Source organism: Caenorhabditis remanei, chromosome V, assembly GCF_010183535.1.
Source record: "Caenorhabditis remanei strain PX506 chromosome V, whole genome shotgun sequence".
Classification (NCBI taxonomy): domain Eukaryota; kingdom Metazoa; phylum Nematoda; class Chromadorea; order Rhabditida; family Rhabditidae; genus Caenorhabditis; species Caenorhabditis remanei.
Window position 1 is genome coordinate 4306318 of NC_071332.1, and position 18224 is coordinate 4324541.

At 39.8% G+C, this 18224-nt stretch overlaps 3 protein-coding genes across 3 annotated transcripts; all 3 read left to right on the plus strand.

The window, feature by feature from the left end:
• Window positions 1-8572: 8572 nt before the first annotated feature.
• GCK72_017216 (uncharacterized protein) lies at window positions 8573-9599 on the plus strand (the record flags this gene model as incomplete). The annotated part of the gene is made up of 3 exons (XM_003096439.2): window positions 8573-8636; window positions 8999-9065; window positions 9509-9599. The coding sequence occupies 3 exons, from the start codon at window positions 8573-8575 to the stop codon at window positions 9597-9599; spliced, it is 222 nt and encodes a 73-aa protein (XP_003096487.1).
• Window positions 9600-10985: 1386 nt separating this feature from the next.
• Window positions 10986-15648, plus strand: GCK72_017217 (uncharacterized protein; the record flags this gene model as incomplete). The annotated part of the gene is made up of 12 exons (XM_053731954.1): window positions 10986-11081; window positions 11135-11324; window positions 12193-12544; window positions 12587-12690; window positions 13387-13542; window positions 13590-13711; window positions 13756-13826; window positions 13882-13967; window positions 14026-14305; window positions 14348-14551; window positions 15028-15268; window positions 15382-15648. 12 exons carry the CDS (start codon window positions 10986-10988, stop codon window positions 15646-15648), a joined length of 2169 nt encoding a protein of 722 aa, XP_053580867.1.
• Window positions 15649-15946: 298 nt separating this feature from the next.
• GCK72_017218 (uncharacterized protein) lies at window positions 15947-17968 on the plus strand (the record flags this gene model as incomplete). Its single annotated transcript, XM_003096441.2, has 6 exons — window positions 15947-16096; window positions 16160-16398; window positions 16671-16889; window positions 17121-17498; window positions 17548-17673; window positions 17785-17968. The coding sequence occupies 6 exons, from the start codon at window positions 15947-15949 to the stop codon at window positions 17966-17968; spliced, it is 1296 nt and encodes a 431-aa protein (XP_003096489.2).
• Between the last annotated feature and the right edge of the window lie 256 nt (window positions 17969-18224).

Below are 18224 nucleotides of genomic sequence, written 5' to 3' on the forward strand. Positions count from 1 at the left end.
AAAAAGTTGTCAACTACAAAAATGGCGATCTAGATGTGAATAATATTTTTGTAGTTGACAACTTTCTTATAGCTCTTTTAGGTTTTGAGATATTTAGCTCTGAAGTTAGATGTAGTATAGAAGAGACGCAGACAGTCTGACACTCTCACTTCTCTTCGTCTCTGCCCCTCAGCTACCAAACTTTGAAGACGCATATCTCAAAAGCATGAAGAGTTATCGAAAAAATGTCAACTACAAGAATGGAGATCTAGGTTTGATCTACACGTCGAGTACAAATTTGAAATTCTTTATACGTTTTAGACATATTTGCTCAAAATACATTAAGCTCAAAATTGGACGATTTTTGCAGGTTTTCTAAATTTTGAAACAATCCCTGTATTAACTAATGATTTGGTCTACTTCACACATTTTTTATACCCCACAATTTTTTATTCCAAAATCCACCTCGGTACGTTTGCACTACACAAATTAGTTACTGTACTCGCAGTGCAATTAAATTTCAGACTGCCACTGATGTGTATCGCATCTCACATCTCCAATTACGGTCCCCACCACCACCAACGATGTCAAAACAACCGTCGAAAAATAAACAAGAAGTTGTCTTTTTCGGAAAGTCTTTCTCTGATTTCTGATCTATAAGCCTTTTGTTACACCCCCACGCCGCTGTCCCCCTAGAGACTGAGAAACATTTTTTGGCGACTTCTTCTTCATCTTTTCTCTATTCGTTTTTAATCATAATGTTCTGAATTGTTTTTTGATTTAGTTCCTGGTGTAACCATTATCTTATCATCTTATCAAATGTTTTACATCTTTCTTCATTTCGGAGATTGATGAGACCCTGTGGGTACCGGCATGGGTACTCGTGATCTGCAAAGTCCTTTCTTTTGCATTGAGGGAAATTGAAAAGATGGGAATGAAAGAAGATCTCAAGTTTCATTATGATGGCCCATCGCATATTTCATAAACGTGAGAATCCGGAAGTGGCGCTGGCACGGGACCCCCTAAAAATTTCAAAGTTCATATTCTCCCCAGTCGTTTATCATTCAAGAACCAGAGCCCAGTCAAGTCAGTAGCTTACAAAAAAATTTTGAAAAAATGAGGTTCCCAACCAAACACCAACTTCTCCACATAATCTCTTGTTGTTATTATTCTCGTCTTGTTTTTTTCGTCTTTTCAGCTTTTTCAGTTTTTCCCAGATAACTTTATTCTTTCATTTTACTTCCAGAAAATCTGAAGTTTGACCGTTTGAACTGCACGGCTTCTCAGGGCCGTGCTTTGATCTTGTCAAATTGAAAACTGAAAAACTGACCTAGTAGTAAAACCTATTATTCAGAAGAGAGGCTACAAGGCAAACCGCAAAAAAAAGAGAAAGAAGGTGGTTTCGCTCTCATCTTTTGTTTCCCCCCTTCGTTTTGCTTTTGACTTCTTTTCTATTCTACCGGTCGCTAGTCGTCGACCCCCATTTTTTGTCGCCTCGCGCGCTTTTTCGACGAACACACGAATTCTGATAAATCACTTTTCCTTTATTCTTGGGAGAAACAGTTCCAGTCATTCGGATTAGTGTGTTTCTGTAGCCTTTTATTCTTTGTAGTTTACTTAGATGAATTCAAAGTTAAATATTTAGAAAAAAACTTAGATGTCGAGAAAGCTGACGTCGTGAGGATTCTGAATCTGTATTCAAATCTCGTTTAGAACTGAAATTAGCTGAGATACATGAATTTGTATAAAAGTACCTATTCTAAATTATGGAGCGTCTGACAGTCTGACAGTCTGACGCTAAGACTTCTAAAAATTTCAGACATTTTAGAACCGAGACATTTCCGAGCCAGAAAACTTTATTTCAGTTCTGTTTTGAATAGTCATAAATGTAAGGGTTTCAATATGTATCAATCAGAATTCTCGTTTTTTCGTCCTGGTTTTGAAATGGGCCAGTTTTGAAACGTCCCGAATCCAAAATGTATTTTTAAATATATTTTTGAGTTTTGAAACGTCCTGGTTATTAGATGGCACAGTTTTGAAAGGACCTAATATGTACTCCTTCATGTTGACAATCCCCATCTCTTCCCTTTTTTTTCCAAAAAAAAAACACCAATTCCTTGTTTTGATGCACTTACGGACACAATTTCTCTGCTTTGTATGTATTCCCTGGTACAAAATTTCCTCTTTTTTGTAGAAGAAATCACAGATTTCCTAAACTTTTCTCGTGCTGTCCTCCTCAATTTGCATCAGACAGAAGACGAAGACAGACACAATTAAAACCGATGGTTTTTTTCTATTTTTTCATCCCTTTTCATACCTCTCCTCGTTTCTTTTGTAATCAGATACAACAAAATGAATAGACTTTGGTCTTCTTTTTTTTCTTATCATCTTCATTTTTCCGAGAGAATTCGAAAAATATCAGCGAATTTTTCTTTTGCAAAGTAGTGAAACACTGTAAACAATCTCAATTCTCTTCATTAATTTGAGTAAGAAGCTGGAATTGAAGAATTCCGAATTTGTCGAACAGCTTCTTCTCCTTCGAGGACGTCCCCCCTCTTACAACACCTCACTTTACTCATAATTGTTCTTGAAAGAGATGGGCACAGTTGATTGGTCACTCTCTCTCTCTCACTTTCCCTTCTCGACTAAATGAATGACTCACTCACTTCTCCATTCTCCTTTGTTTACTTCCGGACACCCTGTGTGTATGTGCCACTAGCAGGCAAACATTTCCGTAATTGTCATAAAAGTGCGGCGCCTATATTATCATCTCTTATGAATTTTCTCGGTTTCTATTTTTAGATTTTATTCTTTTATTTTCCTTATATGGCGGGGAGTGAGAAAATTGAGTAAGACCGAAGGCTGGTCGGAAATGAGCAAGGACCCTTGGTCTCACATTTTCTCTTGTCATTGTCTTATCGCGATTCCATCTTGACACCGGACGGGTAGACGTCACACTCTGGTGCCAGGCGCCTGGGCTTAAAGTCTTAAGGAAATGAATAGAGAAACGTGACTTTAATTCTTCTGATGTTCTAATTGGCATGAGATTTTTGAGAAGATTTGTTGTTGTTCTTGCCGGGACTCTTGTCTCAGTTTCAGCTTGCCCGACGTTTGCCTGTCCAGGCTATACCATATGTTTGACCAAAGCATTACCTGAGCTTGCCGGAGTCTTGCCAATGTTTTTCTCAAGCCATTAGACCGTGATGGTCCAAAGTTTTGTAATGAATGCTCAGAGCATTCTCAATCCTTGTCTGGAACTTATTCAGTTTCCAGCTAAACGGTCTTTGCAAATCTTGCCAAGGAACTCACCGACTCTTCCAGCAAACTTCTACAAGTCCTTAGCTAAGTAGGGGAGGCCGCCGAGTGACCGTGGAGTTATAGGACGTGACTTAGATCGTTGGAAAGCTGAAAAGACGCTGATTCCAAATATATATTCAGTTTTTGCCAGCAAGGTTTGGAATTCGAGAAAAACGATGTCAAAGTTTGGACCGCTGTCAAGGGAAACCACGCTGCCGATATTTTTCACACGTCGGTAAGGTAATCACTTGCAGTCTAAACTTTGACCTCATTTTTTTCGAATACCAGACCTCGAGGGCAAAAATTGAGTAGATATTTGGAATCAGTGTCTTCTCAGCTTTCCAATGATATAGGCCACATCCTATAACTCCAGGGTCACTCGGGGGCCTTCCCTAGTAAACATGGTCAACGCTTCCTCACGTCATGCAAAACGTTGTCCAAATTCTGCCTACACGAAATCTTGCCTAAGCTTTGCCAATACATCCCGCAAGCCCTCAATAAACCTTTTCAGACCTAGCTAAAGAATTTCACAAATCCGGATCCCACCTCCAGAATCCAATCTCCTGCTAGTGCAAAACACCTTTCTGATTCAAAAATAACTTTTCCTTTTTCCAAGAAATTCTAAGTAGCTTTGTCAGGACATAAAAATTACCCTCATTGTCCCTTTCTACCCACTCGTTTATAAAAAAAACTTCCTCTTTTTGAAATGTGAGTTACCTCCTCCCGTCAAAAGCATATCTGAATCTGGAAAGTGGCTCATTTTGTATGCTGCTTTTCACACCCCTTTTTCCTGCTTTTTCAGTTTTTTTCCCAGTTTTTCCCTGAAAAAAACTACATTCTCTTCCCATCTTCTTATTTGTATCTTATAATTCCATTCCATAGATAACAATTGCTCTCTCTACGTAATGATTGGTGTGCTCTCCGACGAAGTCAGTTCCGTTATCATAGGCATTTTTTCAAAGAAATTAGGTGAAAGGTTATAGAAGTAATTAAATAATTTCTCTGTTATTTGTTTCTGTACACAGCTGGTCTTTAGACGCGACGCCTATGCTTATCGTCTCCCCACGTGTCCCATGATGGAGCGGATTGTTGAAATAGAGAGAGAAAGAGCAAAAGCGAAACAAAAACCGATTACTTCTGGCTCGGGGTGATAGGGCAACTGATCGATCATGAGCAAACAAAAGTCGACAGTTTAACCCGCGTAGTCTGCACGTAACTGTTGAAATTGAGAGATTTTTTGTTTGTGATAATGAGTAGGTTTTAAGGTTTCGTGATACATCTGAATTTGATTATTGGAGTCTTGCTTATCTGGAATAGACCGGGGAAGGAAACTTTATTGCTATTGGTAAATCGTAAAGAAGAGAGGGGGAGGGGGTGGTGATGGTTTGTCAGTGATCTTCGATAGAACATGTATATTCTAGTCTGGAAATGGAAAATTTTGAGACAGTGGAGTTGAAGAGTATAGTCGGAACTGTCAGACAAAAAGTTTTGGTTAAAGACCAAGGGCAAGTCTCTGACAAGCCTTCCAAGGGATTCACTAGGAAGGCCTCCGAGTGACCGCGGAGTTATAGGATGTGACCTATATCATTGGAAAGCTAAAAAGACGCTGATTTTGAATATATATTCAGTTTTGGTCCTCGAGGTCAGGTATTCGAGAAAAATGAGGGCAAAGTTTGGGCCGCTGTCAAGGGGTACCACGCTGCCGATGTTTTTCAACCGTAGGTAGGGTAATGTCAGCGGTCCAAACTTTGACCTCAATTTTCTCGAATACCAGATCTCGATGGCAAAAACTGAATTTATATTTTTTAATCAGCGTCTTTTCAGCTTTCCAATGATGGAGGTCACGTCCTATAACTCCACAGTCATTCGGGGACTTTCCCTAATCAGACTATTTTGGGCAAACCGTTTAACAGACTGGGCAAGTCTTCGGCAAAAAACGTTTGACAAACTATTGTCAGTGTTTGGACAACATTTCGGATGTTTTGGGCGAGTCTTGACACCAACCTCGTCAGCAAGATTTAGGCTTCACAGGCACCACATTTTGCACCCAAAACATGGAAGCCCCTAGTCTAGACCGCCCGTAGCTTCCGAGATCCATCGTGTTCACCGAATACCCCTTTTCACAGAAGCCACGTATTCGGAAGACCCTCCGGTAGTTATAGTGAAATGTATCCTCACTTTGTAGTGTACGCAACATACACCCCGATCCAGTCGAAACGATAAATGATTCGATCTATCTGCATTCTTTGATTCATCTTGTTCTACAACTTTCCTTTCGACACCCGCGTGACTTTTGTCCATTGCTACTGGTCATTCTCCGGAGGTGTTTGATGTCTGTTGAATCCTGGGGCCAATCCTGAATTGATCTGGGTTCGTCAAACCTGCAGTCTCTGACCTGACACCCCGGATCATAACAAAAAACTAATTTTCAATAGCAAATTTTACTTCCCGACTTTTAGAGACTTCCTTGTTGTAGCCTTATCTATGCATGCGTCGAAAGTTTTTTCAGTTTTCCACGAATTTTTTTGTCAGCGCGCTTCATTGTTCAGTATAGATTGCATCAGAATTAGCGAGCTAGCTACATAAGTGATAAGAACATCGCCCCATTAAGTACGAAAGTTTTGGTAAACATGTACTTGCAAAGTTTGGAACTAAATAGTAAAACAAAAAAAGTTTATAATATTTGGCTCGGCGAGCAAACAATGGGTGTGAGTGGGTTGTCAACTGTATTTACATACTAATCAGCTGATGATATCACTTTGGTCCACGAACAATAATTGGATCGGTCTTCGATTGTGTATAGATCACGTGTTGACGATCAATCAACAAACGGTTTACAGGCGTCTAGCCAGGCGGATTTTGTGAAAAATCGTGTCGAAGATTACCTATGATGTCAACATGGAATACTGGAATTCTGAATTCAGAATTTAGAATTCTAATTCTGTCTTCTCCAAGAAAACTTCAAAGGACTACACCTACTACAGAATATCTTATTTCGTAACAACACGGACAGCTATGTATACTTTTGTTAGTCACCGTTGTTTCTCCTCACGCCGTCTAAGTCTCCATTGTCTCTCCCAACCACTAATTTCTCTTCAATTTTTTCCTTTAGGCGTGAGGCATTTAGTGTCGAAATTGGCAATTTCCATACACATCCATTATTCATCCCCCCCCCTTTTGCCTCTCTAAATTCAAATGTAACTGGTCACACAGCTCCTCTCTCACGAGGGCAAGTAGTGGTCTTCGCGTCACTTTTTTGGGAAGAAATTGAAAATTCATAGTCTCAGGTACTAGTGACACTTTCCATTTATAGAAAGGAACCCCTCGCTTTTTTAGTATGTTTTCTCGGTTGACCAGAAAAAGAAAAATCGAAGAACAATGTTATGAGGAAGCGGAAAAGAAATAAAAATAAGAGGTTCACATCGACGGCTTATATTTATTGTACTCGGCGTCTTCCTAGAAGAGTAAAGTAAAAAGAGAAAGTGATTTGTGTTTTTCGAGTAAGCACGGGGTTAAAAATGTACTGAAAACGGGTTGTACATCGATAGGATGCTCGGGAAGATGTATGGTATGGAGAGTTATCAAATTCCGCTTGACATACAAGTTATGAATGTTTTTGTGCTGAAATTGGGTCATAATTGCATACTTGTCAACAGGTCAAAACGGGCCGACACGGGCCGGCTCGTAACTCGCGTCAAAATGAACTACGGGTCGGATGACTATTCGTTAATATGTCGCGGGCCGGGAAAAAGTGCCAAAAAACGCGAAAATGGCCAAAAAAGCCATTCTAGCCCGGCCCGCGGCATATTAACAAATGGACATCCGGCCCGTAGTAGGCCACGGACATAGAACTCGCTGAGATCTACATTGTGGTATATTTTTCAGCTCATAATATTCATTTTGACGCGAGTTACGAGCCGGACCGTGTCGGCCCGTTTCGGCCCGTTGACAAGTATGCATAATTGGATCATTTTTCTATGTTGGGAGAATTTCGAAGGATGATTGAATCTGAAACTCTGTAACTTGGTTTATCTTGATGATAATCAGATTTTAAGCACAGATTCTCAATTCTTACCTTAGTTTTTTTGTTGAAATTTTAGGATATTTGGTTTCTAACCTAAACTCTTTCATTTTTCGCCCCTAGACCCGGAAAAGGGTGATTTTCTACGCTTGTTAACCTTAAACCCCTATAATTTGGTTCATTTTTTTCAAGGCAAAACGTTTCTAGCACAGATTCCGATTCCCTTTTGAGTACAAACGTTCTCAAACAGCACAATTTCCGGCCATGTGCCCTACTTAGTCCCGATGAGCTCCCTATCTGAAAAAAATGATATAAGTATGATAAATAAATTTGACCAGCCAAACATTTGGACACGAGAAGAGCTATGAACCTTTACTTGTTGTTTTTTTATTTTCTTATTTTGATAGGTTGGTATGATGTCTATCTACCTCCTGTTATTTTATTTAACTATAAAATAACAAAAAATCAAATCAAGATCTCTGTTTTGTTGACCTCAAAACTTCAAGAAGTCTATGTCTATGAGTCACTAGATTGGAACCTAGATGCTCTCCAGCTTGCTCTTGCTCCACTTAAAAAGTTATTGCATTTCATAAATTGTGCTTTGTTCTCCTGCTCCTGACAACCTGAGAGCCCGACGGGGGGATGTTTTCCATTTTATGAAAAGCTCACTTGCATGGCTTCCTCCTTTGCACATCATCTAGCAGATTATAGCCTATCTTCCCCCACGCAACATATCTATTTTTGTTTCCCGTCCTTCTAATCTTGTGTCACATTAACTACATATGTATATCTCATTTCACTGAAACTACACGACAGCGTTCGTCGAACCATTCACAATTGTCTTGTCTTTCCTCTTTCTACCCTCCACTATCAATAGATCAGTCTCCTATGTTGTTGGCGCGTTGCCAGCAACTCCCTCTGATGGGCGGCGCCTAGCCCGCGCCCGTTGCCCCGCCCCTCCCATCGGAGACGCCGACTGCTGCCCCATGTGTTCATAAAGGATACATACCAGCCTGTTCGGACTTTAGGTTTCGAGCCAACTCGCTCTTTTTTAATAATTACATTTTTCTTCTGCCATCGTCCATAGACAACAGCGTCTATTGTCCCTTCTCTCCGTCATTTCCTGACTGCTCACTCAACCTAAAAATCCTCATTTATTGTCTTTTTCCCGTCTCTCGCAAAGATCCATTTATCTCTCACTCTCCCAGTGACGTACCTAAAGTAAACCTAATTTTATTTTATTTCAGTGCACACCCAAACCAAATTCATCCAAAAATGCTCGTCGCTAACAAGAAGAAAAGCTTTCTGATGAAATTGCTCAAATTCGTTGGCAGAGGAAGTGAGTTCAATTTTTATTTTATTTTTTTGGGGTTTTTAAAATTGAAATTGTAAATGCTCCTCGTGACACTAAACAAGACCAAAAAGGCACCTATTTGCCCTCTCTCCTGACTGTCGACCAAAATTTGATTTGTTGACTCTCCCTCTTTTCTTATTTTTGCACGTGACTTGACCTGAGCTAGCAATCGGGGGAGGAAGGAGCATTGACGCAAAAAACTGTAGGTCAAAGGTGTGGTGTAGTTTGGTGGGAGGAAAAGAAAAAAATTAGGAATCTTTAAGACAGGTCTTAGAAAGTGCATGTTTGTAACCACAAGATTTCAGTCAAATGACCGTCGTCCCTAATTAAAATGTTTCTATTTCTAGATCAAGTCCAATCATCAAAATCATGCCTTGCCCAGATCTACGAGCAACGAAAGAAGCAGAGACAACGGTTAGTTAAAGGGGAAACGTGCAAAATGAATTGTTGACTTTTTCCTTAGGCTTAGGCTTAAGAGCGATACTTGCATGGCATTGCACCTTCTGAGCTGAAGGCATTTCAGGCTTGTGGGCCCCTTGTTCCGACTTTTCCCTTTTAGGCTTAGGCTTAGGGGTCACAAGTCAGGGCTAACACTTTTTACGCTTAAGGCCTCGGACCCCCTTGTTCTTCCTTGTTTACTACTATGTTTTGATGTTTTGAAACAGAATGACCTGTAGTTTGAGTATTTCAGTACAAAACCAATTTACTATTACTACTGTTGTCACAGTTGTCTCGGCCCGTTCTTCATAATGAAGGACAATTAAGTTTTCCTTACCACCCCCCCCCCCCCCCCCACCCCCCTTAAAAAGTTGTACACCCTCCTGTAAACAAGATGATGTATGTTGCCAAGTTTTCAGATCGTCCATCAACTCGCAATTCTCACACATCGAGCCAATGCCGACGATTCTCGAAGAAGACGAATTTTCGGTGGCCGCCGAGTGCCGTTGATTTTGGAATCTGAAGTCATCACGAACCGTACACCCGAATCTCAACAATCGAATCCACAGGGTCCTATACGTTTGACCCGAAACCATTCTCTCTCACAGTGTCTAGTCATAGGAGGACTATTCTTCCTCCCGCCGCACTAATGGAACCATCTCAATCCAACAAAACGGGTGTCGCTTATACGCGGTCGTCGCAACGGGAATTCTCTCTCTCTCGTTCTTTTTTCTTGTTCTGCTTCTTCCTTCTGTCTTTTTTTCTATACTAAGCAAAAATGAATGATTTTATTTGATATACACTGTGTACTCATACATCACGACACTGCACTTTTCAGATATTTTACTGTTTTTCACGTTGTCACGCCCGGTTTTTAAGTAGTTACTATGAACATTTGTGGAATCGTCGGAAGAGAACGTGATTTTTTGAAGTGTCTCGTTCTGGGTTCTGGAGGGAAAGTCTGAAAATTTTAGTAGAGAACCTTGGTCTTCGAGATTGCGGGGAAAAACATATCAAAATATATATCTGGCTTGTCCGCGTCTCTTCAACTTCAGTCAGAATTCGGTGGAGCGCGATTGCTTCGGAATCTCGGGCGGCCATGGAATCTTAGGCGGCCATGCGCGCTAGAATGAAGCTCTCATGTCTGTGTCTCTTCACATGTAGCACAAGTTCGGTGGAGCGAGATTGCTAGAGCTGTCAACATGATTTGCTGGTATACTGTGAACTTTAGTGGAGCGCGATTGCAAGATTTCCTTCAAATTTACCAAATATGCGAGATTCTAAATCTGGACGGATGCAAGCGCGCCCTATCGAACTTTAAAAGGAGCGCATTTGCCATAATCCAGGAAGACACTTTTGTGTGCAGTTTAGTTCTACCAAATCTAATATGCTCTTGAACTTTGAAACCCTTTCTTTCATTTCACTTTAAGCTCATGAATTATTTTGACATACTAACTCAACCATGAAATTTTTCAGTTTTTGACCTTGCATATCAAAACACCAACGTTTTCTAATCTGCTCGAGTGTTTCGTCATGTGCACTGTACCCCCGCCTGAAAACTTTTCAAAAATGTTTCCTCTGGAGAGTTTCAAGTGTACTATTTATTTCGAGAGTAGAGAAAGTGTGTTGTCATTGCAACAAAAACAGGTTACAGTAGTATCTAAGTATTTACACGACCCGTCGCTCCCCCCTTCCCGACTTCAGCGAAAACAAACCATCCTGTGAGGAAGAAGACTGGAGAAACGGGGCGAAAAATAAATATATATAACAATTTTTTAAACAAAACTTTTTTTGTTACTTTTGACGTGAACTGGTATAAATCAAATGTTGAAAGAAAAATGTAAAGAAAAACGAAAGTAACACGTGGAGAGGGGAGTTATTTTTGAATGTTTTTGAATGTCCGGTCTAAAGATATTTAGTCGATTCGTTTTCGTTTCATGGATCCTATTGCAAGTTGGAGGCGTCAAAATAATAAATGATTCTAGAATCCAGGTGATTTGACTCTTAATTTCAATTTCAGAATCTCATTCACATCAGGGTTGCAGGTGTTACTTTCGAATTCGTCATTTTCCGTCGATAAGCTGGTCTATCGGGAGAAGATTCCAGGAGAGCCAGATGAATTGCCGACACCGAGAATTTGTAAAAAGTTGATATCTGAATGGTTTGAGAATTTGAGTCAGTTGAAAAATGGGAGGAAGTGTGAGAAGCCTGAGGAGTGTTTGGATGCGTTGGATCGTAAGTTTTGGAGGGAAATTTGAAAATTTGGGATGTTTTAAAACAGACAAATTTGGAACTTGATATATTTTCAAACTGGGACGTCTAAGGGATCTCAAAACCGGAACATGAAACCTAACACATCAAAACCAAGGTTTCAAAATCGGCACAGTTCAGAACCGACCCGTTTGAAAAGTTCTGAACTGTCCCGGTTTTATACTGTCCCGTTTTGAAATGGCTGGTGTGTTAGTTCCAGGACGTTTCAAAACCAAGCCTAGATGTTTCGAAGCCGAGAAATTTGCACGCAAATAGAAAATGGAAGATTTAAGACCCCAGTTTTCTCACATTTTTAAAATGTTAGTTTCTGAAACTGCTCGGTTTCAAAACGGATCAGTGTCCTAAAACCACTCTCAGGGATCACTTTTTGACGTGTGAGATTGTTTGCCAACCTGGAATTATTAACTAAAAATGAGTATCGTGTTTCTCTTGTTACTGGGTTTGGGGTAGATCAAAAACTTATAAAGCCAAAAATATCCAATACTAAAAAAAGTTCTGAGTGGGTGGACTTTTCTAGTCAAGGTACTTAATAAGAGCATTTTTAGATTTTTTTCTAAATTTAGCCTTAGAGCGAAAAGAAATTTGCATTTCCACAAACACTTAACGGATTTCCGATCCGTGGTGCAAAGTCATTTACTTCCGCGCAAAATGAATTACAAAATGAAAAAAACGCATTACATGTTTCTGTTTGTTGCTCGTCGAACGTGCTAATCGACAAGCACCAACACCTGCAATGAATGATTTATAAGGCGCGTAGAAAAAATGGGAAAAAAGTGACATCGCCCCGACTAGACTCATGATATTAAAAATAGAAAGATGTTGTTTTTTTCAGAACTCGATGCATTCGCCAGATTTCCGGCACCGGGATCACCGAACATTTACGATGGGTCGTTTCGAAAATGCAATGAGTTGAATGAGAGGGGACGGCACCGGAGAAAATATTGCTATTTGATACAGACGGATGAGAAAATGAATTGTCGAGAGGAGTACCATTCGGTTCTGTTCCACCCGAATAGAACTGCTTTTGGGATGTGCGGGCCAGAGGATTGTCATGGGAAAGATTATGCGTCGATATTCGGTGGGATGCAACAAAAACCGTTCCATTTTATGATGGACCGCCCGGTTTGTGCGGTGTTTTGTACTGTGAGAGAGATACCGAAGAGGAATATGTTTTATGTTTTTACGTGGGTTATCTCTTAACAACTAGCTGAACCGAATTTCTTCAGAAGTTTTATGATCTTGCTAGTCAGTATTGTGTTCTTCTCGTCGCTCTATGACTATATCAGAGATACCAGATATCGGTTGAGCTCTGATACGGAGAAGGTTTTTGGTAAGTTGTAAACATGTAATTTGATTTCTGATTCATGCTGGAAATTTCGAAATTATTATTTGGAAGTTATTATTTGGAAATGTTACGAAAACAAAGAGAAAAGTAAAAGACAAAATATTTATTCAATTTCCGCTAGGCAACGGATTTCGAAATTCTGAAGAGAAATGACGAAACAAATGTTTTTGAAATTGACTTTCCAAAAAGAGCAGAAATTGCAGAAATTGTAGGGACTCTGAATCTGTAAAGGAAAATAGCTTATCAGATTTACCGTTTTTGAATACTGTAACTTGGTTTATTTTGCTGCCAGGAAATTTTCACTTATGGCATAAGTAAGCTAAAGTTTTGAGGATTCAGAATATTCAGTCAAAAATTTTGTTGGTCAACTTTGAACCAAGATACAGAGCGGAACGGACAGACTGAAACTCTTAAATCTCGGTTCATTTTGAATAGACTGAAATTTAGAATACTAATTCAGAAACCTCGCGTCTTCAACTTTAAAAAAAACTTAAAAAGTTGCAGTTGAATTACCCGGGACGTTTCAAAACTAGGACATTCTAAAACCAGACGTTTTGCAACCGTAAAATAACGAAACAGATTGTGAATACCACGGTGTTGAGATGACTAGTTTTGATATGTTCCGGTTTTGAAATGACTGATTCTGGAATAAAAGAAGAAACAGGCGATTTCTAATTCCAGGTCAACGTGCGATCCTCTCCTTTTCCCTCTGGTCCAACATCGAATTTTTATTCCAAGAAAACCGTCATGGCTACATCAAGTGTCTGGATTGTCTCCGCTCGATCACATTCACCTGGATAGTCGGGCAGAATGTAGTGGGACACTTGGCGTTTTATGGTACCAATCAAGCCTCTAATATCTATTTTCTCAAAATTTCTTTTCAGACAAGGAGCTGCGAGCCACTCCATCTCAAATTTCTTTATCTAGCTCTGCCCTGTCAAGTTTGATTCCCATCTATACATATATCTTTATATCGGGACTCACGGTGTCCTATGCGTTTATTAGGGTAATTATAAGGCTCTGAACATTTGAAAATGTGGAAAATTTTAGGCAAACCCGTCACCACAGATAATCAAACGACCGATCACTTGGCTGGTTTTCTATTTTCATCGATGGATAAGGTACACATTGAAAATTTTTATTTGCAGTTGTCCCAGTCTGAGAATATACTTTCAGATTGACATCTGCACTCATGGTATTTATTGGTTTTTTCGATGCCTACGGAAAGTACATTCAGGGTCCTTATGATGCGCTGACTGGGTGTAAGGGACCAAATATTTGAAATGAAAATATTCGGAGTTTTTCAAAATAAAATTTCAGATTCCATGGTAACCCAGACGGATCAATGTACTTACTGGAAGGATATAATCCATGTGAGCAACTTTGTGGCCGTCGATGAAATGTGCTATCTACCAGCTTGGCATCTAGCAGTGGATTTTCAGTTTACCTTAGTCGCCCCATTGTTTCTGATAGCGTTCTACTATTCTGCTAAGATTGGAACTAGTCTTGCAGTTATGGCATCTCTAGCTGGATCGGGATTTACTATTTATTTCTTCCTCAAGAACAATATATTGCATTCGGCATTTACCGGTGATCATGTGTAGGTTTTGTGATGGATTTTTTCCGCTACAGTACAATTTAGATTCGATGACAAGTTAGTCGAACTCATCCTGTCAAAACCATGGAATCAAATGGCTCCGTATATGATTGGAATGATTGTTGGATATTTTTTAGCGGAGAAAGCTGGAAGTCGACGGATCATTCACCCGGTCGCGTCTGCAATAATATGGGTTATTGTTTCGGTTTTAGCGGTGTCGGCTTTGATGTTTGGGAATGTTGGGACGAGGTAGGGTTCTATCTTTGTAATCAGCAAAAACAGATCTTTATTTTTGTAGTTGACAACTTTTTGATATCTGTTTGCGTTTTCTAGGTATGTGCTTTTGAAGTTGAGCATGCGAAAAGGTGAGAGCGCAGAGAAGCGAGAGTGGCTGGCTATCTGCGCGCGCTCTCTCAGCCTTCAGCTTCGAACCGTCATATCTCAAAAACCTGAATAGCTATCGAAAAGTTGTCAATTGCAAAAATGTAGTTCTATACTTGATCTACAGGTTTGTAGTTGACAACTTTTTGATAGCTCTCCACGCTTTTGAGATACACGTCTTCTAAGTTAGGTAGGAGAGCAGAGAGGGTGCAGAGAAGCGAGAGAGTCTGACTTCTCTGCATCTCTCTTCTCTTCTCATCTTCAAAGACGCGTATCTCATAACTAGAAGAGTTATGAACAAGTTGTCAACTAGAAACTACCGTAACCCAGTCCTGAAATTCCAGCCAACTCCAACGAGCCATGGCAAACATCTTCAGCCGAGCCGTCTGGTGCATCTGCCTAGCCTGGATAATAGTATCCACGGAAATGAAGTGGGCGGGGCCTATCGGACATTTCATGGAACACCCCTTCTGGCGACCATTTGGGAAGTTGTCATACTGTGCATTCATTGTACATCACATGGCTGTCTACTTTTTGTTCAATATGGAAGAACAGGCGCCGAGATATGTCAGCTTTTGGCATGAGGTATAATATTTTAGTGTGAAAATCTTAACTATCGATTTCAGTACTTCCACTATACGGTGCCCATCGTGATCTACTCATATTTTGTGGCATTTTTTCTGAGTTTAATTGTGGAGATTCCGATGATAAGACTGAACAAAATGCTGCTCGACAAATTCATTCCTGCATCGAAAATTGAGGATAAAGAAGATATCTCGGAATCTGAGAAAGAAAGCGAAGAAGATAGTGATAGTCTTAAAGAAGGAAGTGAAAAAAGTGAGAAAAATCAGAAAATCATACGGAAACCAGTGGACGAAAGGAGTATAGAAGACCAAGGGGAAAATGAGATGTCAGAAGAATGGAATGCAATGGATGAGCCGCTTCTGGAGAGAGATTATTACTGATTCACTCAATTTTTTGATGTAAAAATTAATTATTCATTTATTTTCTTATTATAAAACCTTGGATTTAACTTCAAAGTATAACAATTAGGTACATTTTTGACAACGACACTCCGTTATCCCGCGACATTCAAACGTTTCTCTGTTTCTCTGATACTCCTCTTTTGTGTAGTCTCTTGCTCCGCTTTTTTTTTATTTGCATAGCTTGTTGGTTACGTTTTTGTTTATTTGTGCTATTTATTGATTCTGCGTGTTTCTTGCTCCGAAAAAAACCAAAAAGTTCGATTTATTCAGAATCAGAATGGATCCTTTTGAAGCCTACTTAACAACTCCAAACGAGGATCCTTTCTTTGCTTTCAACAAAAAATATGGAGCCATACTTGGCGAATTTCAAGATCAATTTGATATTCTTTCATGTGATATGGTAGATTTTTTTGAGAATTCGAAGCAGGTTTGTCTGAATTTTATTCTTTTTTGTAGAATTAGCTAATTTTAATTTTAATTTTAATTTCAGAAAGAAGAAGAATTTGTGCGGAAGATGAATTTGTGTAAAACTTTGAAAAAAGCAATCTCGAAACACAACCCGGATTGGTTATTCAATATAGTGCCAACTGGAAGTTCGGTTACTGGTCTGGCAACTGCTAATAGTGATTTGGACGTAGCAATTCATATTCCACAGGCTGCGCTTATACTGGAGCAAAGGTGTAAAGGGAAGAAGATAGATGCGGAGGAGAAGAAAATTATGTGGAGAGAGTGAGTTGGTTTTTGGTATGAGAAATATCTGCTGTTATTTATGATCAAGTAATTTCAAAAATTGTGGGGTAAATAAATCAAAAGTAGAGCGTATTTTTTGTAGTTGTCAACTTTTTGGTAGCTCTTTACGCTTTTGAGATATACCTCTTCAAAGTTAGGTAGGAGCGAGCAGAGAGGGTGCAGAGAAACGAGAGTGTCTGTCTTGTCTGCGTCTCTCAAACCCCACTGCAATAAGACTTTTTGGAATAACCAGAAAACCGATTTATTTCCAGAATGCAACTAAACATCCTTCAAATCGTTCGTCTCGTTCTGGCAAACAACGAAGAGATAAGTCAAATGATCGACTGGGAAGAAGGTGTCAATCTAGTCCAGGCTCAAATTCAAATCTTGAAACTAAAAACTGTGGATGGGATTGAATTCGATATCAGTGTGGTTATGGACTCCTTTTTGTCGTCAATGCACAACTCGTTTTTGATTAAACATATGGTTTTGTGAGTTTTTTTAAACATTTGGTTGAAAAATTAGAACATTATGATGTGGAAGCTGACGTTGAGGGGATTCTGAGTCAGTTTTCAATTGTAAATTAGTGTAAGAATGAACTTTAATGCCACAGATAATGTGAAGGCGATTTCAGAATCCTCATGATTTCAGCTTTACGAAAACGTAAAAATGTTTACAAAACTTCAACTTATGACTCACAATTTATGAGCGATAAATCCCAGAATCGACCATCGCTTCGGCCCTCTATGCGCTGTTGTCAAAGAATGGGCGGCCAGTACAAAAGTCAAAAATCCAAAAGATGGAGGATTCAACAGTTACGCTCTAGTTCTCCTCGTCATCCACTACCTTCAATGCGGCACCTTCCCACCGGTCCTTCCAAACTTGCAGTTTCTGTACAGAGATAAGAATTTCATTGCGATGAGCGAAAAGGACTTCCCAGTTCGCTTGGATTTCGGCGCTGCCCTCCCGTTTCCTCTCCCAAAAATCCAAAAGAATGAGGCACCAATTGCACGTCTCTTCCTAGAATTCTTGAATTATTACTCGGAATTCAATTTTGATAAGTTCTACATTTCTATCAAGCACGGCAAAACTAAGATCAGGTAATTTATTTTTAAAAGTTCGTTACCTATGAAATTTATGACGGTTTAGAGAACGAAGCGCCAGTGAAACGGTACAAAACGAGAACCGTAAGCAGGTCTATATTGAGGACCCATTTGATTCGCATAACCCTGGAAGGACGGTCAGGTCGCTGAAGAATATTCAGAAGATTATGAGGTAATAGTGCTGGTGGCCGAACTTTTCAGTTTGGGTTTTTAGGCCAGTGTTAAGGGGGGGGGGCCAAAACTGCCTAGAAACCCAAACTGGAAACGTAACAAAATATTTCAGAGAAACAATGGACAAATTCGACCCGGTAAAATTTGAAAAAGAGAACCCACACAAGGAGAAAAGCGACTACCAATTCCCGACACTCAGCAGCATTCTCAAAATGGAAGCGTTGTCAGCTACAGTAACCGTGGAAACAGAGGAGGAAGAGAATGTTGTGCCACGGACGAGCACCGCGTCGGCCTGATGTTCCTTTCATTTTTTTGTATATATTGATGTTCATAAGCTATTATACATGAAATATTTATTTTTCTTCCAAATGTATCGCCCCGAAATAAACACATGTTAAGTTGCTCAATAGGAGGCCATTCAAAAAAGGCAAGCGAAATAATAAGTGTCATTGTTTGTCTCTGCTCGGTTTCTTGTTTGCTGGCGGGAGAGAGGCCTAGCTAATTGAGACCTCTGACATATGCACACACATCAACGCTCGAGAAACGTTTAGG